This window comes from Asterias amurensis, chromosome 1 (assembly GCF_032118995.1).
Source record: "Asterias amurensis chromosome 1, ASM3211899v1".
In the NCBI taxonomy this organism is placed as follows: Eukaryota; Metazoa; Echinodermata; class Asteroidea; order Forcipulatida; family Asteriidae; genus Asterias; species Asterias amurensis.
In genome coordinates, this window is record NC_092648.1 from 10,595,046 (window position 1) to 10,620,086 (window position 25,041).

Genomic DNA, 25,041 nt, shown 5'->3' on the forward strand with positions numbered 1-25,041 from the left:
ATTTTCTGCTACACCACTTTACACTTTATGAAATTGGGTCCAGTCCAAGCATTCGGCGTTTGTCTTGTAAACGAAGAACGGTGATCGCAGTCACTGAATTAGGCTGTAAGAGCCATGGAAGAGCCATGGAAGAAAAAATTTTCTGTGCAACTCAAACCTATAAAAGGATGATCCGATCTAGTTTTGCAACTTCTCTCACTGCATTACTCCGTTATGATAATATTTGTAACGGGGTTTCCCGCGGTATTTACGAAGCGCAGCTGGGTATCAAATCGAGCCGCAGTGTCCCCCCCCCAAAAAAAAAAAAAAAAAAGGATGGGTGGAAAGGACCTTGATCCGTAAGGATTATTGTTTTTAACTGTTAGGATTTGTCATGATATCATCTGTAGAAATTCTATATCGCGGTACTGGTGGAGTCTCGCTACATGGTGCTCGTTGCTGACACAGCAGCCTTTCTAGGTCTGAAAGTAGGTCATTTCAGAAACTGTGATGTTTGGAATGCAGGACAAAACTCTGTGTTTCGATCGCCAAAATAAATGTTAGTGTAAAAAGGTCAGGAAAGACATACAATGAAACAAACTTGAATTGAAAGATATGTGAGTGGGAGATTTCGGATTACCATACTCAAAAGCATATATAAAACATGCATTTGTGTGTACATTTGTTAAGTACATTTTGTGGTGAAAAACAGGGCTAAACTCTCTTTTGATCGCGTAAATAAATTTGTGTGCAAAAGGGTCATGAAAGACATGTAACTCTGAATTTAAAGCTACATTACAGTGGAAGATTTAGAATTATTTACAAGTAGGGCATTTCAAAAACTGTACGGTGGAAGGAGGGATTGTTTCTCTCTCAGTTGCCTAAATAAATGTTAGTGTAAAAAGGTCAGGGAAGACATAAGCACAAATGTGTGTGCTTTCAGATGCCTAACATAAAAGGCTGCAGGCCTGAAGTATTTTAATATTTGAGTGAAAAATTACCTCTTTTCTCAAAAAAAACTATGTTACTTCAGAGGAAGCCGTTTCTCACAATTTTGTATACTATTAACAGCTCGCCATTGGGCTTTACCAAAGTGAGTTGTTTTATGCTAACAACTAATTTGAGTAATTACCAATAATGTCCAGTTGACATTAGACTTGTGCACGAGCCGTTACACAACACAGTGTTGATTCACAGTATTTGAAAATATTTACACCCTCAGTTAAAATGGACGCGTCTCTGATTGGCCCGCACGCCAGCCGTAGTAATGTACTACATACAAACGTGCATAAATGACAACGTACAACCATAACTGGGGTGGATTTCACAAAGGTAGTCCTAACTTGGGACTAGTCCTAGGCAATGCTAAGAGATAGGACTAGTCCTAGGCAATGCTAAGAGATGGGACCAGTCCTGCGTACTAGTCCTAGACAATGCTAAGAGATATGACCAGTCATAAGTAACTCATCCTAACTTAGGACTGGTCCTATCTCTTAGCATTGCCTAGGACTAGTCCTAAGCTAGGACTACCTTTGTGAAATCCACCCTTTGTCAAAATAATATAGCTCTAAACTCCAATAGCTTGTGTGTTTGTTCGGGCGGTTTTATGGACTTTCGCCTTGTGGTATTTTCTATTAGTTAGATTTGGCTTGTTACACATGTACAGAAAATACTTTGAAAGTCTTACGTCAAACTCTGACCCGAGTATTAATAAGTCACTGCCTTTAGGGCGATTCGTGCATCTTGGACGTGACGAGGGATCCGTTATCATGGAAGTAGGCTCGGCTACTTCCAAGTTGGGCTTAAATCAAGTCACGTTCTGGGCTTGGGTTTCCCGGTTTGTTGTGGTTAGTGTGCAGTGGGTTTTAAATGTAATATGATGTAGTATTGCTTGTACATTCATCCATTGAGGAGTGAAGAGAAAATTCAACTATACGCAAGATTCTGGTGACCATTCACGTGTTCATGTTTCTGAAAAATACTATTAAAAGAAACTTAAAGGCAGTGGACACTATTGGTAATTGTCAAAGACTAGCCTTCACAGTTGGTGTATCTCAACATATGCATAAAATAATAAACCTGTGAAAATTTGAGCTCAATTGGTCAACGAACTTGCGATGAGATAATGATGAAAGAAAAAAACATCCATGTCACACGAATTTGTGTGCGTTTAGATGGTTGATTTCGAGACCTCAAGTTCTAAATCTGAGGTCTCGAAATCAAATTCGTGGAAAATTACTTCTTTCTCGAAAACTATGGCACTTCAGAGGGAGCCGTTTCTCACAATGTTTTATACCATCAACCTCTCCCCATTACTCGTCACCAAGAAAGGTTTTATGCTAATAATTATTTTGAGTAATTACCAATAGTGTCCACTGCCTTTAAGTAGTTTTTCCTAATTATTGAACCATAAAAGGCGCTTTTCTTATTTGGTTTTACTGATTATTTATTGTTTGTGGTCGTACGTCGTGGAAATCAGATACAACAAATCGGAAGTCGTCTCGTGGAGGTAGTTCGGGTTGTGAGAGTTGAATGTTCTTGTGTTTCAAGTTCAGGGCGTCCTTAGCAACACCTTTAGCAACAGTCGAAGCCGTAGCCGTAGCTGCCATTTTACTGGTCTTTGACAATTACCAAGTGTCCAGTGTTTTTAATGTTGTCCCTAAGTGATGCTAGTAGTAAGTGTGTATTTGCTGTCAAAAGTCTTTGTGCGGCCGATGTTACTGGTTATTCATGCTTCCTTCTTGGGATACGCATCACTGGGGCCTGCCTAGTCTGAACATCTGACGTCACACTTCGAGGCTCGTGAGTTACGCCAGAGAGTGACCTCGAGGCAACGTCAATGGGTTTACGGTCACGTGGTACAGATGTACCGTTTATCTCGCATCCATTTCCAATTTTCAAGTCCAATTTTACGGACACGTTTACATATAAAACATCATTATATTGATGTACATGTACTGTAAAAACATGTGGTGTGCGTTTTATCCAATGATATCGCTGTTTCTGCAAAGCCAATACTAACTTCTCCTTTTCCTTGCGGATACGGACTGGGGACCAGTCTAGGGCTTGCCGAAATGGCTACGTGCAGACTATTCAGGATACGATGGTTGGTTGAGCTGATTGTCGTTAGTTTCTAAAATACACAATAGTAAAACAAAACGGATGCCCAATCCTAAATCCCACCCCCTCAATACCATAAAATAACAGCTAATATCCGAATGATCCCTGTGGTTGCTTGCCTCGATGCGGTTTGAGACAACGACGAAAAATCACAGACAAGGTCCCAGATAAAGAAAAAAAACCAAGCCTATCAATAATCGAATCAAGGAATGTATAGGATATTTGATCGAGTTAAACGTTTCCTTTAGTGTTCAAGTTGTGGTGTTTTGTTATGATGATGTCTTTACCCGATGTGCAACCGGCATTTCCATTATGAAATGTTAGATGGAAATAGTTTGGAATAACGTTTAGAATTGATGGACTAAACAATACATCAGGTTTAATGTATTGAGCAGATGGACCATACCCCGGGAGATTGGCCGTGGGGTTAGAGGGTTAATTTTCTCCCGCTTTGTCACCACCTCTGAGACTGGTAAGGAGTGGGCACTGTGAGAAAGTTGTTGAGATTCACCAACACGATGTTCAGACCAACCTGGTTTTGAAGATGGTATACCCGTCATCTACCTCTTAACCATTGTGGGATTTCATCTTTGTATGATCGTTAGAATTGAACTTGGTGTGTAAGCTAAAGGCTTTACAAATCTACCCATTCCTCTTGATAACCATGCCTAATATTTGGTTGACGTTGTGGTATCCTCGTTGATTCCGTACCAACCGGTTATGCAGCAGTAGCAACAGAATGCAACCCTTTCCCCTGAAGACGAGCAGAGTATACTGTTCGAAACGTCGAGACCCAACCGGCCCTTTTTTTAGAGCCAACACTCACCCTAAGAGATTTACACATGGTTGTTCCCGCAAGTTTACTATTTATTTAGAGTTTCTTATTATGGAATGCAACCCATTGTACAGGATTCAAAATTGTTTGTACTTTGGTACTACAACAATAGCATGTTTTTGCCCAATATTTTGCCCCCCCCCCTCCCAATGTTGGTCTAATTATCAACAGGTCGAAGAATTGTAAATTTGCCACACAGCTACTCCATGGTAATAGCATGGTAATGGTAAACGGTTTGAACTAAGATTATAGTTTCTGAGGACAGGAACGTGTTCTTGACATTTCTCATCTGTTCGGTAAATCGAGGCATTGTACACACCATTGCCTCTTGGCATACGAGACAATAGCCAGTTCTAAGACGATGGCCTCCAACTATACGAAAACAAAATTCCACCAGCTTTTATGCCAATTGTGTGTGAGGAATTGACCACACCAAGTGTGATTGCCCAGTAGTCCATATCGACTTTATGTTAAACTTTTGACTCTGAGTTCTTGTCAACATTCTTGCCCGGTCCAGTTTTATATCGACACCTTTTTCTGTGGGTCAGTTGTTGATTGACGTTTTGAAAGGGGTCTCGTGTGGTTCTTTAGGGCCAGGCGGTTTGCTCAGGCTGTAGTAAGTACCCTGACGAAAGACAAGACGGACCGCTCGGTCTTCAACACACGCGAGGGAAATGTACTCTTTTTTTCTTCTTCTTCTTTTTTTCGATTCCAGAATCGGACTTAAGACAGAATTTTGAGTTTACGCAGAAAAAAACTTTTTGGGGGATAAGCCCTCTTTCCGTTTCAAGAAACGGACTTCAAAAGTATAATTTCAAGAAATAATTTTAAGTTTTAAGCATGTTTACCCTTTTTTTGGATAAGGCCCGGACCCAATTTTAGAGCTTCTGAAGCACAAAAAAGTTGCTTAGCAAAACACAATTGTGCTTACCAGAGTAAGGTTATCAGCCAAACTGCTGTGTCACTTGTACAACTTGTGACTGGTATCCTGCTCATTTCTGCTGAGCAGACAATTTATAAGCATTGCAAGTTCCCATTGTTTTCATGCTTGGACCCTTGCGGGGAGCAAGTGAACTATTTCTTTACACCATTGTATACCATTGTATAAATTATACGATTGTATTTATAGAAAACTCACATGTGGTCGGTCAGCTCTTGGAATGCAGGAGCATACCCAGAGATCAATAAAATAATTCCAGCCGCCCAAAACATTGCAAAGTTATATGTGTGGTTTGGGGTCGTTAAGCTTTATACCTCCACCGCCTGGACACTCAGTCTTTGTGACTAATTTAAAGCACCGTAAACTTTCCTATTCAAGAGTTGAAGTACCTCTGTCCGATCCCCATGAGAAATGATACTTGATTTGAGAGGTTTTAACCAGGCATTGTCATCAACCTGTGAATACCTTGGACATAAGCTCACTTCCTTAGTGCCAAGAGCGTAAATGGAATGTCCACAGCTGGTGCTAATATTGGCCGGGGGTTTGGGGGTCCAGCAGCGCCTAAACTGACACATGACCGCGGTTAAGGACACGCGTTATGAGGAGATGGAGTCAAAACAAACACAGTCTATGTCTGGTAGTAGCGAGCCGTGACAGGTTTGTCTCAAGTACGGTCTTGAGGTGAAGACTACCTGCCTGTGCCTATCGGCCTCGATGTCTGGATTGAGACAGGTTATTACCTGGGCTTCGGGGTCGACAAAAGACAACACTTTGACTCAGTGCTTTCGAATTATGTAATCACTCTTGGTGTTGTTTTGAGGGTAAAGCTTTCTTGCTCGATATTGCATTGATGTCTTCATTGAGACAGGTTATTACCTATGGGCTTCGGGCTTGACAAGAAGACAACAATCTGGCTGAATGCTTCCAAATTATGTAACCGCGGGTGAAGCTTTCTTGCTCTAGACGTATACGCGTCAGCCCGTGGCAATGCTTTGCTTCAAAGCTATTAAGTTAACCTTGCATTTTCAATTCACGCGATTGCTCTATAAACTGAATGCCATCTTACGACTAATTCACATTGGTCCTACCATGACAGAGGTCCTTTTTCTATGGTCCCACCATGAGGTTCCTTGAATTCAACTTACCTAACTGTATATTCTGAACATCACTAGACGTTTGTTGGTTTAGTTTTTCTCGTGTGTCTTTCCCCCTCCCTGTTTGTTGGACACATAAATCCATTTGGTATTCGATATTGGTCATGGTACACCCTCTGTCTTTATTGGATTTTAGGGGAACTCTGTGCAAGAGGAAAAGAGTGTGTTAACGTATGGGGAAATTAGCCTTTAGTGTACTGTTTGGTTTGGGTGTCTACAAACCTAATAGTGTTATAATATTGTGATTACCAGTACCTCAAAATGGCTTATTAAGGGGATACCCTCTGCCCCATATGGGGCATGGTAGTATAACGAAGTCAGCTTTCTGGACGTCTTCCACAGCCAACTGGATCTCACTAAGAGATAGTTGTCTGTCACTGACTAGATTCCCGACTCAGGAACAGTTGACCACGTATTTCCAGATGTTTCCTTGTAGATTTCCTTAGCTTCCCACGCAAGAGTCGCGTCTTCCATGATGCCGCGTGTGTATTGGACGTAATCGGGGGATACGTTGAGTTGAACCCCGTCCGCGATAAGCAGCTGCGACCCGGGCACGCCTTGTTTGTGTTCTGACGGTGTTTTTTTTTCAGGAAATTTTCCACGAAATGGCATCACAAACTTGAAATGAAACAAAAGTTGTTCTGGTACAACTTCATCATACTTTGTTATTCCTGTCGGTTGTTATTGGCGATTAAGAGGTTGCTTGTATAAGTTTTACAAATTTCGCAGCATGTTCATGGTGTTTATATATTTTTAAAAGATTATTTTTTTACAACTCAATTTCCCTATTTATTGAAAAATTAAGTATGTCTTTAAAGGAATAGTAAAATCCGTGTTTCTGCATCGAGGGAACTTCCAATGAGCGTGGCCTGGCCAATCGCATCTGCTTTAACTCCCAGTGGTGTGAAAATGATTACTATTCATTCCGTTTTTAAATTATGATTAATGCGAACATTTCAAGGTTCATCTGGGGGCGCATGTGGCAAACTAGTTGAAACCCTCTGTCTCACGTCTCAAGTTAATGTTGTTTACCGCAACATGGAGCGGTGGTTTTGGGGCAATCGGCTCCCCCACGCGGCTGGGTTGCATCCAGCCCAGAGAAGCCCGTAAAATCACCAACAGCACTTTTTGAGCAATGTGTTGTTTTTTTTGTCGACAATATTCATGTTACATTTTTGACACTGCGTGCTCGGTGCTTGTGCAAACCGATACCACCCCGTGGACAAACATGTGTAGCATTTCTGTTTCCGCGTTGGCCTCTTATCAGCTCTAGTCGTGCCATCGTGTGGCTATTTTAGTGTAAAAGCAACATTATGCCGGGGAAAAAGTTGACGCTAGAGAAAACTGAAAAGGCTTATCAAAAACCCGATATCCGTACTTTCCTTCTGGTGGCCAAGCACGTACATTGTGTTTTTTTTTTACCCAATTATTTTGAGCCGGTGCTTTTTTCGTAGGATAATTTTTATTGTTGGTTGGTGTTGATTCCCAAGTGGCATTTCGGCATTTCTCTTTGAGTTTCCCTTCAAAGTGGAGCCAACTTCCGACAGCTACACCCGATCCAATAATGTTTCAACTCATATATGACACAGGTCGAACGTGTTTTCTAAAGTTCAGCGTATCATCCTGTTCACGAGACCTAATTGGGGCAAATGTTACCCTTAGTCCAGTGCTATAGAAAAACAGTTTTGCTCAATTTAGAAATACTCTAAACCTTCGTAAACGAAAAGTAGACATAAAAGGAAAAGTATACCTTTGTTTTTTGGAACCGTTTGGTTATTTTAATCGTGACTGTGTAAATATAGATATACAAGAAAACTAACCTGTGGAACTTTCAAAAAGGTAGTAGCGTTTTTTAAGATATCGCCGTTAAATTCATTGGACACTAACTTTCGGAACATAATTTGTTTTTAAATTTCTACTATATACAAATAACTTACAGGGTTTACAGAAGGTAATGGTGAAGGACTTCTCTTGAAATATTATTCTATGAAATGCTTTACTTTTTGAGAAAACATTAAATCAATGTCAATTCTCGATATCGAGAAAAACGGATTTATTTTAAACACTTGTCATGACACGGCGAAACGTGCGGAAACAAGGGTGAGTTTTCCCGTTACTTTCTCCCGACTCCGATGACCGATTGAGCCTAAATGTTCACATGTTTGTTATTTTATATATAAGTTGTGATACACGAAGTGTGGGCCTTGGACAATACTGTTTACCGAAAGTGTCCAATGGCTTTAATCCGGAGCGATTTGTAACCACACAGGATTTGAGTACACAATCTGAGAATTGTATCTGACAGAAACGTTTCTAAGATTCAAATATTGGAGGTAACAACTGATAACACTTTGATGTGAAATGATTCTCAAAATGCTTGATACTGTCGAAAGCTGTTGTATTTTTAACGTTTGTTTTTATCGAGTGCTAGTGATCACCAAACGTTTACCTTCTATTTAATTTGACACATTTCTGGGTAATTTTGAAGCAGATGACCGCGTCATTAAGTCAGTCTCCAGAATTAAGTCAGTCTCCATGGAGTTTTAAGAGGGTACTTTTTACCTTGCAAATATTTTGATCTGATAAATAAGAGAGCTGCACTCTTAAGCTATAGATTAAGCAATTCTCGAAGCAGTTATTTCGTCCTACCTCACATACGCGTGGAAAATGTTTTCGTTTTTGAGTTGATGTAGCGATGTGGCTTTTTTCTCTTGGTGAGCGTGGCATGGTGTGTGAACTCAGTATGTAGGTCCCAACGAGTATTTGGGTTTAGAGAAGCCGTATTTACCCCCAGGCAAGGACAACTACTTTAGAAATAATGACTTCCGTCACTTGTTGACGCACAACTATTCGGGAATCGGCTCGTATGGTTTTTTGGTGGTTTATATGTTTTTCAGCTGAAGATAAAAACACAGATTTCACGTAAAAGGGGGAAAAGTTCCTATTGACGTCACACTTCTCTGACTCAACCGACTTTCGATCTTTGTTATAAATAAAAGTCAAGGTCAGTGGAAGAACCTTTTCGTTTGAAGGGGACATAAGGTAACATCATCAACATGATTCCTTTCTACCTCCATGGTAGGAGTCTAGTTGATGGTAAGACACTGCTCTTGAAGTTGAATTGCAAAGGTCGTGGGTTCGTTTCCCACCCCGGTTCCTTGTTGAACCCCATAAAGTACTGAGTATACAGTGTAGTGCTAACCCAGATCGATGAGAGGGTAAAACCGAAATTAATATTCTCTATTCCGATGCTAATGTAACATCTATGATCTACTGAAGAGTCGTTGCTGAACTTCTACAATAAAATAACTTTGCCACGTTTTTTCTACAAACACGAAGTAAATAGATAGGGGCAAAATAACAAATCGGTTTGGTGTTCCTGGAAGGGGGGTAAGCTCTTCGCATCTGTACTGACCAGCATGAGTTGCTGATTGATGCTCTTGGTTGATTCGACCCTTACTCTTTATTAAGCATCTCTTGGATGCCGAACTCTTAACCAGTGTGAGCCCAATGGGCCTCTTACACAACTACTTGATGAGCAGACAAAAATGTTGCGGGGATGCTGTTCATACTTGTGCACTTCCGAGTTGTTCGTTATTGCCGATCAAAACATGTGGCCCCCAACTCAAGGTTTTGAAACACTATAGAAACAATTTTGCCGTTGAAAGAGTGCGTCAAAATGGCAGTACTTTGACGTCATTTGTGTTTTGTTTTCTCTTCTTGTTGGAACCATGAAGCGGCAATACAAAACGGAACTCCCATATTTAATTATGACCAGTGATGACGCAAGAGTGCTTTTCGTGAATCTTAATTAAAAAAAGCACGACAAAAGGGTTCAAAACTATAGGTTTTTTTTGTTCACAACTAAAAATAAGTTTCATCTCATGTGAGCAAAGACCACTCGTTGTCGTTTTCGTTCAAGTAGGTCTGCACAAATATTCTTTGAATTTGGTTCTGTTACGGATGATAATGTATCAAATCTTGTGGACTATTCAAAGTGTATGGTGGTTTAAGAAATAATGTGTATCCACTATTGGTGTAAGTTTATGCGTATTTTGTACTTTTGGACTGTCAGCAATAAGTTCTTGGCAAAGTGGTAACGAACAACTTTCAAAGGCTTAATAGCATTAGTTGAGAATAGTTTTGGAATGATACGTACGAACAACAGGTGCAAAGAAAACTAAAACATTACCGCACTGTGGTGAATAGCTCCTGTTGATTTATTGGCGAATTCCAACCCCAAATCCCGCCTCCCGAATAACCTCTAGCCGTACCCCCTGCCCTGGGTAAGCTATTACCTTGTAAGTCGTTCTCTGGCCCTTGATTTATCATCTTTTCTTAAATAATTTGAGAGGGTTCCATAAAAGAAAAATGAAAGTAATGCGGGCTTGACTTTCACCATGTACCAAGTTTTCATGTAGAAGTGCAGTTGATAGGTTTAACCATAGAAAAGAACCAACAGTTCGTCTGCTCTGAACTTTAAGGTCATCAATGGCAATTTCATATTCGTAAAGATCAAGCGGCCGTTGAAGAAAAATACGAACCTATACATTTGATACAAAAATAAATCAAAATCAAACCAACAAGTGCTTGATTTACTTAGAAAATGTATGTTTTCCGGCCAAACAAATGCTTTGAAGCATCACAAATCCCCAACCTCCAAAATATTCAGAAGCAACTTTATGAAACCAGTCCAAATTGCACTACTAAGTGAACCGATACCAACCAATGTTATCGTTAACGTGTACTAGACTTACAAACAACTGTGACTAAATTTCCACCCAAATTTCATCAAAAATTCAAAGATCTCGTTACGTTTTATCTTCGTCGGATTGATTTGGATAACGCGATACTTATTGAAGCCTGGGAAGAACGAAAGTTCCAAATGAAATTTGAAACTGAAGTGAGCGTTTTCTTCCGTGAATCTAGTTCGGTCAGTGAACAAAAGACCACCTTCTCTCTTTCACTCCCTCTATGTCCCTTTCCCCCACGTTGAGACATAAACTGAGAGAACATGATCACAATTACTGATCAATCGGCCGTCGAACTCACAGTCGGTTGAAGCATTTTAACATGCAACATGTTTTGATAACCTAAAGGGAAGGTAGTTGAATCTTGGTATAATCATCTACTCTTAAAATTAACGACAATACAAGCTTGTGACTGGAGGCCTACATAACAGCAGTCCGATAGGATTTAGCATTTTGAGAAACATTCACTTCGAAGAACTGGGTTGTGGAAAAAGATATCCGTTATAATGCCTTACAATTTGAATCCGAGAAGCGTTATTGCATTAATGTTTTTTTCAGGTTGTGTATTCCTTTTTAGGGAATATTTTTTCTGCGTATTCTACGCTACGGATTTTTAACGATATCTCAGAAACGCGACCACAATTGTACATGTCAGATTTATTATATTCATCTATAATTATAAACAATCGAACGGATCTAAGACCAAATGTGTAATTTTGCCTTCAACGTGCAATTTCAAAGTGGTATTTAAGTTAGATGCATTCGACTAGATCGAGTTGAATGGACGTTGTATCTGTCACTGTTTTCATTTCACACTATGATATGGATAAGCCGATGAAGAATTGACTCTGAACAAACTATGTGAAGTGTTCATTTAACACTTCCAAGGTCTTGTGTACAGAAGAAGTACAACATAGGTTTTCTTTTGAATGCGTGGTATGTGATATTTTTTCGTTTGTGTGATATTATTTCGTTTGTCTGCAAATACATTTTTTCTGAATTAAGCCACGCTGTGTGAGGACAACTTCGTTGTGGTTGAGTTTGCACTACATCTTCAGGATACCTGTTGCCATTGTAGTGTATGAGGCAGCATTGTATGTGTATGAGAATAAACTTTGTCGGGGTATTGTTACATTGTGCAAAAGACCCCACAAGGGCGCTAAGCCCTCAGCTCTGTGTTGCCGCACTTTGTGGGTGACATTCCTTAGTTCTGCGCACTTAAGAAACAAAAACTTAATATTCAACAATGTTAAAAATCCCTTTTCAAGTCCTCATGGTTTGTCATGTCCAAATAGGGAACAGGGAAATATGTCTACCTCAATGGTTATGCGAACTTATATGTTCACAGATCCACGCTTGTGGGGGTTGTTATTTGACCTATATACAATTATTGTACAATCACACCATTGATGAGTCTTGCTCAGACACTTGTCTGTGATCGCCCACCCTCCCCACCCCGTACGTTCGCAGTTCCAAAGCGAAATCCACCAATAGGACAAAACTTGTTTCAAAGTGGAAAGCACTCTGTGAAGCTATATTAAAGCACCGTTCAACTTCTGCTGCACAAACTCCACCGTATGTCATTGACACGAAACCTGTAACTTTAAGTTAGGAGCCTACACTCTACTACTGACCTTACGTCGTAAAAAAAAGAAAAAAAAAAAAAAAAAGGAAAGAAAAAAAAGGGGTTTAGTTAGGAGCCTACACTCTACTACTGACCTTACGTCGTAAAAAAAAGAAAAAAAAAAAAAAAAAGGAAAGAAAAAAAAGGGGTCTCCAAAATCAAAACCACAAGTTTCAAAAATTGCGCCCAATTGTCTGGAATGCGCTTTATGCGATTGCTTGCGCATTGTCAAGTTGACTTTGATAATCATAATTTATAGCGAGGAACGCAAGTGACTTAAAGTTCAGACATTTGAGATATGCGAGCCATTGAATAAACCCAAAGTAAAATGGATTGACATTCCCTTCGTTTGTTCCTTTAAACACCTGTTTTTGTGGGTTGTCTATTCGGGTGCATATACCGTGTCCTCCCTGACCACAATAAGCATTTAAAAATACTGGACTTGTAGAGCTGACAAAATATAGTCACGTACCTTTTTATGTTTTGTGTGATTAACAAAACATATAAAATAACAAACTGTGGGAACTTGTGCTTAATCTGTTTGTGTGTCAGGAGAGATAGTGTAAAATGTGCACATTTTCAACATGTAAACATAATGTCCCTAATTTTTGGTTGTAATATGAAATAATCTTTGGTCTTTTCCGGAGGTTTTCCTTAATTTGGGTTGTAAAATGAAATCGTCTTCGGGTTTTTTTTGCAGGAGGTTTCAGAAACAGCTTTCCAAACAGAATTACATGACTTAATTTCAGAGAGAAAAATTTCATGTTAAAAATGGCTCAAGTATATATGCCTAGGCCTATAAACTTCACAATCAGTTGTTGTTTTCTGACCGAAACTATTCAGTGATGATCTGTTATCTTTGACAAACCTGTAGCTGAAATTAAACAGTTTAGTTATCCCTCTGTGATATGTTTGGCTATACACACAATAAACAATCTTCCACACATACAGGGGCACTATATACGTGGTTTACAAAGTAAAATAAAAAGTCCTCTGACAGCCATTAATTTCATTTGTAATTATTTATTATAGAGCCCCTGGGGGAACCACTGCTGCAGAATTGACTGTTTTTTATTTATTAAATACACATCGTTTGTATTCGTTTATTCCTAAAAGTATAGCCATCAAACTAGGCTACGTCAAGATTAACGAGGACTTTGTGCATAGTAGTTGACCCGGCACCTGTCACACTATTTATCACGTTTTGAGAATCACCAAAATATCCCACTGACATGGTACCATTCTAACTTTGAAGGCCGCAACTGTTGAATGAAGAACTGGAAATATTACTGAATTCTGTCTTGGGGTATGCGTGAATGGAACATTCTGGGTAGTATATTATTTTGTATTTTACTCTTCAACGATGTGTGTAGCACTGTATACTCAGTACTTTCATGGGTTTTATGAAAAAAAAAAAATCACAGGCATTCTACTCGGGTGGGATTCGAACCCACGACCTTTGCAATCCTAGAGCAGTGTATTACCAATTAGTCACAGAGATTGCCCGGTAGTTCGAACCCCTTGTTCTAGCAAACGATTTAATAGATGTTAAATTTGAATTGGGATAAAGAATATTGATTTTGGTTTGACCCTTACAGCGGTGTGTTTGAGCACTGTATCTACCCAGTGCTTTCCCGAGCTCTGTGAAAAAAAAAACCACACAGGCATATATCTCGGGTGGGTTTCGCTCCGCACTCCCGTAGCCCGAGATCCCCGTTAACCTGCTCCTTTATGAGAGCAGTTTACATGGTTAACCGACAGAAGGTGATGTTGACTTGTTCGATAGGGACATCCACAGGCTTTCTGTTCCATGAGGCAATTTATAGGCAACCAGTTTCAGACACATTAGAAGAAGACAGTCACATTTGAATGTGCTTTTCTTAGGGCCCAATATATTTTTGGGGGAAAATTACTCACGTGCCACCAAAGTGGTCCCGTAGTATGCACTGCAGCTGGTTGCCTCAAACCTACCGTAAAATTTGCCTCCTTGAGCCTGATTAATGTGTCACTACGGTGTCGCGGCAGGTGTAAAACCCTATCAGAACTGTTGCACCACCCTTCCCACATTTAGATCGATAGGGGAAAATATGAATAGTTCGATACAATCTTTGCTCCCGTTTTCCAAGCCCACCGTAAAGCATTTTGTATTCAACTTTTTCAACAAACAGGCTCTCGTACCAGACTGATCGCCCCTTTTTTTATCCGTACCCGCCCATCGTCCACTTCCTTTATACGGGATGATTTTCTCGCTCAGCTGGAAATAATATTATAAGTGGTTTCCAGAAATACTCGATAAAAACGCGTTGACTGTCACACCTCTATCCTCTCCGATTAAAAAAAGAGTGATTTATATGACACAATATGACCTACATGATAAACCTTTGCTGAACCCAATTGGGCCGATTGGGGGTGGTGGGAGGGTGGGGATAACCAGACCGTATTGAGCAACACCGAACACGATAAAGAACCAAGACGCAGTAATAACATTATAAGTAATTACATCCAGCGTTGTGGAACGATGAGCTCGCTCTATCATTTAGCTTAAAAGAAATGCATTGATCAATCTATTCATGGTTGCAAATGTCATTTCAAAGGCAAAGTTTTTTTTTTAATCTTATCTAAATTTCGAAATAACCTGTCAGGTCATTATAACGAACTAAGTCATAGTGTATTGTTGTTTAGTAAAGTTTATGAGATATGTTTCTCACTGTCCCATTATTTTACGCGTGTGTAGGTTCCGTGATGTAAATAAACCAATGAACACCCAAGTGCACTTGGATCGCAGAATTCCTAAAAATACGAAATGTTCTATGAAAGACTTGTTAAAGCACTGGACACTGTTGGTAATTGTCGAATACCAGCCTTCTCACTCGGTTTATCTCAACATATGCGTAAAATAACAAACCTGGGACATTTTGAGCTCAATTGGTAGTCGAAGTTGCGAGATAGTAAAGATAAAGAAAAAATACCCCTGTCACACGAAGTTGTTCGCTTTCAGATGCTTGATTTCGAGACCTCAAATTCTAAATCTGATGTCTCGAAATCAAATTCGTGGAAAATTACTTCTTACTAGAAAAATACGCCACTTCAGAGGGAGCCGTTTCTCATAATGTTTTAAAATATCAACCTCTCTCAATTACTCGTTACCAGGTGAGGTTGTATGCTAACCAATAGTGTTTCACTGCCTTTAAAGGATATAATTGTTCACAAGATGTTTGTGTCCATCTGATGATAATGTAGGCCTATAGACGACCCCAAAAATGTACTCTGTTCCACAACGTAAACATGGACCATTGCTTCTAACCCAGAAGTTACAGCTGTCTCGCTCAATTGTTTTCTTCACAATGGAAACACGTGAAGTAGGAAATTCTATCCAGTTTTTGAGGCCAAACAAATCAAAATGTCAAGATATGAATAGCGCAGTAAATAAAAAATTTTCAGATACCAGCGCTATACAAATTGTATTGTTATTATGTGCGATTAGTGGAACGGTATATTTCTGTTTCTTTGCATAACTCGACAACCAAATTATTTAGGCCTCGAGCGGTTATGTAAAAAAGAAAGTTAGGAATATGAAACGGAAAGTGGAGAGCTTTGTACTGTGAGTATCACTACTAAGGAGCTCCAGTAGTGCCACCGACTACGAAGCCCCAGCAATGCCACCCACTTATCCATATGAGATAATAGACCCCACGTCGAGTGGAATGAATAAAACTATAAGATGCCAACTCGTCCTAATACAAGATATCTCTCGTCAAACAACTAAAGACCAATTACTAAAACTGTTATGGTATTCGACTTCGGAGTTTTAGGTCGAGCTCAAATATCTTTCAGCATGATGACGAGCTGATTTAGTTAATGGAACAACGCAATAATACGGCGATATAACGCCACACCCAGCGATAATGCAATACACATCTACTATGCGCAGTACGGTCAGCGAAACAACGCAATATTACAGCGAAATAACGCAACGGTATATCGTATTGTGCAATAATACAGCGACATTACGAAATTGAATAGCGAGATAACGCAATTCAGTATGGTTGTATAAAGCAATGCATTACGGCGATGCAACGCAACAGGACTGCGTTTTAACGCAATAGTTCGGTGATGTGAGCAATCGTGTTTTGCAACATTGGCTGTTATAAATCCCCACTTTGTACGGTTCTGTTTCTCTCATTTAGGCTAAATATACCCGTTTTAATAGTAATCCTGCGTGAGTGTGAATGTTAGAAATGGCAAAGTGATCAAACCTTACCAGGGAAGTGTAATGGAAAAGTGTTTAGTTACTTTCTCAGTTTAGGTTTACAATGCTTGCTGAATAATGTCAAAAGGTAACACCTGGCGTGTTCACCTATTCCATAACTGGGTATTTGGGGAGGGTTTATGTCAAGGATAGTTGGTATCGATGGGATGCTGTACTTTTCGTTATTACTGCTACATGCTGCATGTAGGGGTGCCTGTTTTGTCCATCAAGGCACGCAGTGGACACACAAGTATGCCCTTTTCGAATCCACGGCTTCGGCTTTGGATTCGGTTACAGGCTCCGTCCCCTCGTCTGAAGCCCTAAGCACGTACTCAAAGTACGCGCAGTTTGTCAAAACAACCGCGGGGCCAAACTAGTCCGAGCCGAATCTGGAGCTGGCAGAAGCCGTGGTTTCAAAAAGGTATAATTTACAATCCAATCTTTTTGGTATTATGATCTAGATATATACGTATAAAGTTTAAAAATGGTTGTGTGGTATTATATCGGGTCGGTCGAACATAATAAGTTTTATCGTCTAGTTTCTCACTCACAATTTATTTATTTTGTGCACCTCATTACTCGCAGACGTTAAACCAATGCTCGTGTTAGTATTTTTGCCGAGTTCCTTGTTGGGAGATCATCTAAACAAATAAACAAACAAGCAAAACAAACGTCGAATATGGAAAGCCATGGACAATTTTGGAAATAATTGGAGGAGGGCACAAGCATTTCGGATGAGTTTCCCGTTAGTCCAGAAGGTCTTGTTTTTAATGGCCCAATTAACCTTTTTCAGACATGGTGGACATTACACTGGGTGTACTCTTCCGTTTGGGTGTAGCCTTTACAAACAGACTTACATAAACATAATAGTGGTTTGTTTTTATGCGAGATCGCCTAACATCACTGGGCCAGACGGCCAGCTTAAGGTGAGGGCTATATTTAACCGATTTTGGACTATCAACCTAAATAAAGCATCACTAAATCAACAATCACCGTTGTCACCTACTCCTTATAGGCTGATGAAAGAGGGTTACCCCCTCCCAGTCCATTAGGATGTAGGCATGGGTATCATCCACTAGCAGCCTGGCTGGTAGAGCGGAATGAACTATACCTGTTCAACTTTTTACGAAGCAATTTTATATAGTGCCGTGTTTGTCTAAAGTAATGGGTTTGCTGTAAACTCAATGGAACGCGGCGCATTTAGTGTTTTATTGTTTTAAGAAAGTTTCGAGGCAATACAGTTCAAGTTGAAAAGTAAAAAAAAAGAGTCAAGGAAACAAGTTTCATGACGGTATATCGAAACAACAGTCTTCAAAAACGCCCGTATGTGTTCTGCACACCCCACCAGATGCTGCTGGAATGTTTAATTGCCGAACTGGCTGAATAGTCTACAAGAAGTGTGTAAAGTCATGTCCCTTCAGTACCGTTGTTTTCAATGTCGCCATTGTATGTTGTGATGATGCTTCTGCACAGGTTTAAGGATTCACCAACTGGAGGTCGCCGTTTAAAATGTCAACGGTGTTATTTGCATACGATGATACGAATTGTAACAGACAAGAATACAATATTAGTTTTAAGTATCTGTGTTAATGTATCTCATGACTCGTGTAGATATCTGTATGTGTGAAAGCAAGGTTGCAATCTCCAAGATGCAATGGCATAATTTTCGTTTTTCAAATGATGTTAGCATCACACACACACACACATCCATCAGGATCCAATAGGTAGGTCCTGATACTGCTGTTGTATTATTCCCTTTTCTTAATATATTCTCTGTGGGGTACCACTCTGACAAAGAAAACCTTGTGGGGTAACATTGTTCCATCGTAAAAATACCCCATAAGTTTGTGTGTGTAAGGGCACCCCCGTGAATAAAGAATCAAAATATCCTCCCTTTAAAACCCTGAAATATACACAACTTTTGAAAGATGCTCTTAATATTAAAGTAGAATTGAATGTATTAACCTCAAAATATAAATATATAGGTTTAGTAGTTTGGTGTGGCCTGTTTTTGTTATTAAGTCTAAATTCATCGGAATTAATGTCCTTTTAGTTGAGACAGGCAAGTTTTAGCCAACCTATTTGTATTCTTAAATTGATGTGTATTAGCAACAAAACACTTTCAGGTTCTGGTAGCATATCCAAACAGAATTGCAATACTGTCTGCTTGTCAAGTTCTTAAAGCCATTGGAACCTTTCGGTTCAAAAAACAAACAAAAAATTCTCAGATTTACAAATTACTTACAGGGTTTACAGAAGGTAGTGGTGAAATACTTCTCTTGAAATATTATTCCATGAAATGCTTTACTTTTTGAGAAAACAGCAAAACGATATCAATTCTCGTTAACGAGAATTACGGATTTATTTTAAACACATGTCATGACACGGCGAAACGCGCGGAAACAAGGGTGGGTTATCCCGTTATTTTCTCCCGACTCCGATGACCAATTGAGCCAAAATTTTCACAGGTTTGTTATTTGATATAGAAGTTGTGGTACACGAAGTGTGGGCCTTGGACAATACTGTTTACCGAAAGTGTCCAACGGCTTTAATGCAACACGTGGAATGGTCATATCAAAGTTTCCCTTTTTTATTGTCAACTGAAACACCGGATGTGTTTACTTGGACGAGTCGCCCGCTTACCCTAGACCCATTTGGCAGACTCAATGAAAAAAGCAAACACCCCCACGGGACCCCGTTGTGCCCAAGCTCTATAATTATTTCCTTCGTCTGCTTGAACTTGACCTGAAGCATAAAGCTAGAAAAGAGAAGGATGAATCCCAAATGCGCAGTGTAGGTGACTCCTGGCGTGTTTTGTCCGTTGGCGGTGTCGTCACGTTTTAACGATGTCACTTGGTGGTCTGAAGGTAATATCATTCACGAACAAATTCTCCACATAAACGTGTGAGTTGCAAAAGTGTTCACTTTTCTGAGTGACAACCGTATATGGCAACAACCCACTCCTCCCGTCTGTGATTGGTCAATTGTTAACCACGCACAGGAGGTTTGCCGTGCGTTGGTTTCCACACAGTGGGCGTGTCTTGCGAGGTTGGCTACGCGGTGATTGGTCAGACGTTAAGTTCCCTTGGGACTCAGCTTGCCCGCTTGGCACAGAAGGTAACAGGAAAGTGTCGGCGTAGCACTCCAGTTATAAACTCTCCCTTGCTGCTCAACGGGATTTATTATTTTAGGAAGACTCGACCGAAGCAAATCTCACGATCCAAGACACAGATTTGTGTTTTTGGTGGACTACCGTTACGATTCAGTTTCAACCTTCATAAGTGGCTCAGCATTTTCTTGGCTGAGATATCCACAGTCAGTGCCTTCTTCCGGGTACCTACTTCTTGATTGGCACACGCTAAACAGCGGAATTCGCCAATTGTTATAAAAAGTTTGTACTTGGGGCTCAGACGAGCAATAAGCGATTGACATAGCTCCAAGAAGTCACAAACGAGACGTCGGTTGGATCAGGCAGATGTAACTTTCTTCGTTCTCATCAAGACAGGAATTTGTTCTCCAAAAAGGATCTTACTATATTCTCAAGGAGAAGGAATACGCATATATTAACCTTGATTGAACCAAACCATAAGGAATTGTACTGTGTTGGGATAATATTTTTGACTGCTCGTACAGTTTTTTTTTAACTGTGGAATATTAGAAGGTGAAGCCGTTGCTTCAACGGTGAGTGACTTTTTTGTCTGTGTACTTCACAACTTTTTACAAACATGTAAAAATCATGTGTCTAAAAATTTAAGAACTTGAGTTAAACTGATGATGAGTATATCATTTAAATATACGGTGAAACAAAACGAGTTTGCGAGTCGAAGTTTCCGAGTTATTCAGGAATACCCGCATGCAAATAACAAAATTAAGGAAAACGCAGATGCGATTTCAATATTTGTTTTACAATTCTGAAATTTGATTCTTAATTTGTTTTATTATTTTTGTGTACGTGATAACGATACGAAAACAAATCTACAAACCAATGTTAAACCTGCGTTTACGGTGCAGAATTTCGGAGTGTGCATAGTGTTCACCGTTGCTTCAAAACGGTCAAGCCTTGTCATATGAAATTGTAAATTAGACGGCGAATTTTTTTTTTTTTTTTGCCCGTGAACGCAAAAGTTAGCGATCTTCACTGCTAATTTCGCTCCTAATTTCGCTAAGTAAGCAGTGTAAATTTCCACTGCTAACTCACCTCAGCAATGAAATTGTTCTACTGTACGTAGCGGCAGACTGAAAGAATGATCGCTCGCAATTAGACAAGTGTCAGCAATTTCCTCCTGCGTGTATATGCTAGTCGGGTGGAAGTCTTTTGCTAAATTCTTCAAAGAAAATACCTTTACTGAAATATCCAGTCACCTTATCACGGCTTGCCGAATGGTTGTTTAATGTGTACACTAGTTCACTAGTTCAGCCAGAGGCAGTTGTTTACCGAATTCAAAATCACTTGACACAATTGGTCATTACTCAAAATAATTGTCAGCATAAAAACTCAACGGGAGCTGTTGATAGTTCAATACATTGTGAGAAAGAGCTCCCTTAGTAACGTAAGTGGCATAGTTTTTGAGAAAGAGGTCATTTCTCGCACTCAAAAAAACAAAAGGCTTCAGGCCTGTAAGTCTTTGAATATTTCTTAGGCATCTGAAAACACTCGAATTTGTTGTAGCAAGATTTTACCTTCTGCAACTTTGATGAGCGTTGAGTCTTAACTTTCACAGATTTGTTATTTTACGCATATGTTGGGACACACCTAGTGAGAATACTGGTCTTTGGCAATTACCAAACGTGTCCGGTGCCGTTAAGCGTGTGTTGGTGATGGATCAGTTGTACTGTGTTGGTATGATTCGGTGACGGAGCTTGTACGAAAGGGCTGTGCATAACTTGTGAACTATGTTGTTTTTTAATAACCCAAATCTGTTTCGTTTTCCTTTTCTGATTTTAGGTGTGATTCAAATACCACCGTGTTGAAGGAGCACCGCGTCAACATGGGACGGAACACACTTCCGTACGTGGTTGCCGTTTGCCTCATGTGCTCACTGCTCCAGTGCGAGTTTACAACAGGTAGGTAAACAGTATTAATGGCACTACAAAAGTAGCAGTTACATTTCACATCAATATTGACAAAAAGTCTGGAAAGGGGTTGGTTCATAAATGTGTGGAGTTTGTTTGATTGGTACATTATTGTGTGAAGTTTGTTTACTGGAGTTCCCCCTGTGGCGGTTGAATCTATGTGCTGGGTCTTTCTAGTTCCCAACATGATGGTGTAGTTAAGTTTTGTTAAGCATTGGTCCCTTGTGACCAACTACAAATACAAATTTGTAGTTGCGATTTACTTGGTGGCATGATCATGTTTAGTTGTATTGTGGGGAGACGGGTTGCATGTAGCCGTTCCTCGGCCATTGTGGCAGAACCCTAACGGTTGAAGCTTATGTCTGAAATAAAAACCAACATTGTCAATGTCTTTAGGCGATCACTTGGTCATAGAAGAACAATTAGGATAATTCATTCGTCCAGTTGCTTGTTTTGTTATGCCCGTTTCAACAAAGTAAGGCATGTTATGTAGACTTTTGTACGGCGTATCGAGAAACGTGCACATTATTTTCCCGTCAAGCTGAACAAACAAATCACACTTTTTCTGCTAAGTAAAACAGTCACAGGCTTTACTACAATAGATATGTGACAAATTGTATTGAGAAATGCTACAAACAGTATACGTTAGTGGTATAACTTAAACGTAACTTGACTGCATTAACAAAGCAATTTAATACCGTTTCAAAGCGCCGTACAATAAAATGCACACAAAACAACCAGAACAAAAACAGGAGTAGGAACAGGCCGTTTATTTACAAAACCACAACAGTGTATTACCTCTAGATTGCCGTTTTTAACACGGGTCGTTATGACCTCATTTCGTGACACAATCTTCCAGACAAGCACCTTAAAATATTCAGTACTGGCAAACATATATTTGTCAAATTTCTCACACTAGTCCCGGGCCGATTTCACTAAAATCCCCGTTGGCGATCATCGCTGTCACACTTACGATGAAATCGCAAACCTCCAGTCCATCGCACTTGCGACGTCTCTGACTTCGTTTTACTAAAGTCATCGCAGTTGCCATGATATAAAAATGAAAATCATAGTTTTGTTTGTGTTGATATTATTTCTGATGTAGCTATCCTATTTTTGTATTCAGATAATGTAACCATTAATTTTAAGTGAATGTAATTGATGCGTCGGTTTGCTCATAATTACAAAAGGGTCAATTGACACTTTTTAATGTTCGTTTGTCGGAACCTATCTGTCTTTCCAAGGAAACTGGCGGTTGTTTTAGTTTAAACGAAGGTATTAACATAATGTAGTACTCTCGGACATGCTGTGTTGTGATGTTCTCAAAAGAGGGTTTAGTACCTGTAAGTTCTATGCCACAGATTGGAACACTTTCCCATCATCGCGGCTCGTACCAATTTCAGCATTTCATTTATCCTAAATTATACTTTCTCAGGCCATGCAGTACATGTGTTCGGGATTATTATGTGCCACAATTTCAACTGTCCCAGGCCACGCAGTCCAGGTTTATCATAAACTTCGCTCATCTTTAAACTAATTCCCGGTTTATATGGCCTACATCCCAATGGCTGAACGAAAAATATTTCAAACAAAATGCACACATTCCAAGTTACAAATTCTAATTCCAGTTCAAACTGTTACACTAGACGACCCTGAGCCTGACCTAGGTGCAGACTGTGATCCCACACAAAGCGCCAGTTCCTTTTTCGACATTGAAAAAGAGTTATGGTTTAACAACATCATTAGTGTTCTATTAGCTCAAGTTTCATAGCTGTTTCCATTTTGATAAGGTCGTTGTATATCGCTGTACTTCCATGCTGTGTGACTAGACATTCCTTCACAGACAGAACTAGGTCCAATTTTTGGAGTTAATTATTTTTGTGCAGCCTTCTTTGCTTACGGTTTCAATTATGATCACGAGGTTAGCGACAAATCGCTTAGCTAGTAATGCAACGGTGGATAAATGTAGTTATGAAGAAAGTATACATAATCCACCAAGTCTTATTGTTAATTCGTGAAATAGGGCTAATACCATTGCGGATGTGAGCGACTGTTGGTTTTAAGGTAAACGCCTTGAAAGATGCCTTATCTATAATGTCATTATGGGCTATGAAAATGGCGGCAAAGTTGTGCCGTAGCTTTCCAATTATAGCACAAGGAAATGTAATGAAAGGCAAAATAGTATCCCATGATGTTCCTTTAAGCTGAAATTGTTCTACATTTAATTGTTTAATTTTAGTAACGCTTAAGAGACAAATTATATTATTTGGTTTGACTTTTAAACCGATTTGTGTAAGCACTGTATATAGACCCACCTTCCCGAATTTAGTGGGAAAACAAATCGCCGCAGGCGTACTACTCGGGTGGGATTCGAGACCCACCGTTGCCAATCTAGCGTAGATGTCCTACCAACTATAGACCACCGAGATTGCCCGGTAGCTAGAGCTCGGAAATATACGGAAGATCTCGGAAGTGTGTAAAGTGCTTACACACATCGTTGGAAGAGAAAACCAAAATAATAATATTTATCCCTTGATGCGAATGTAACATCGATTCAGAGACATTGTAAGAAACTGCCACCATTAATGCATTGTTCATTCCTCTCGCAGCGTTTGATGAAATTGACGTCATAAATGCAGCCGGCATTTCAGGGAGAACGCCGGGTATCAGAGAAACCAAAACACCAGATGGCAACCAAGCCTTCAAAATGAGACCCATGGAGCGAGACCTGGGTACAGACCAGAGCACCCTGGAAAGACTTCTGGCATCCATGAGGGAAGACGAGGGCTTCATGTTGATAGCCACCGTCTCACAGGACAGTAAGAACCGCGGCACGATAGTCTCGATCGACCGATCCAACGGTAGGACCCGCGGTTTCGGGTTCCACGTGGACCGGAGGAACGACGTGGCCGTGGTGCAGTACGCCGAGTTCGGCTCCGGAGAGCCCCGGGAGAACTCTGTGGAATTCTCGCCGCTCAACATCGAAAAATCGGACAACGAGTTACACACCTTCGTGCTGGACGTCCGGGGGAACCTGGTCACCCTTTACATGGACTGCCAGCTTATCGGCCTGAAGATTCTACCGTCGTCCTTTTACGTCGACATGCCCTCAGACAACATGAAACTTCGTCTTGGCAAAGGCGTCACTGGACTTAATAACGTCTCCGATTTCAAGGTGAGTAAAAATGACCGTCAGCTTTTGGAGGATACAGTGTTTATTTATAGGATTGGCCAGACTTAGGATGGCATGTTGAGGATGTAATTAAATCCATATATCTTTATTTAACATTGACCATGGACGAAACCTTATGACGTA

General features: G+C 40.0%; 1 protein-coding gene across 4 annotated transcripts in view; it reads left to right on the forward strand.

Annotated features, from left to right (window-relative positions):
• Positions 1-25,041, forward strand: part of LOC139945268 (thrombospondin-1-like) — a 139,516-nt gene that overhangs the window by 83,567 nt on the left and 30,908 nt on the right. For 3 of the 4 annotated variants that reach the window (XM_071942611.1, XM_071942620.1, XM_071942628.1), the window contains 2 exons: positions 21,598-21,716; positions 24,335-24,900. In XM_071942611.1, coding sequence (XP_071798712.1) covers positions 21,641-21,716; positions 24,335-24,900 — 642 coding nt within the window. In that variant the 5' untranslated portion in view covers positions 21,598-21,640. Of the gene's footprint in view, positions 1-19,791; positions 20,334-21,597; positions 21,717-24,334; positions 24,901-25,041 lie in introns of those variants that run through there. The other variant, XM_071942603.1, reaches the window with a different exon arrangement.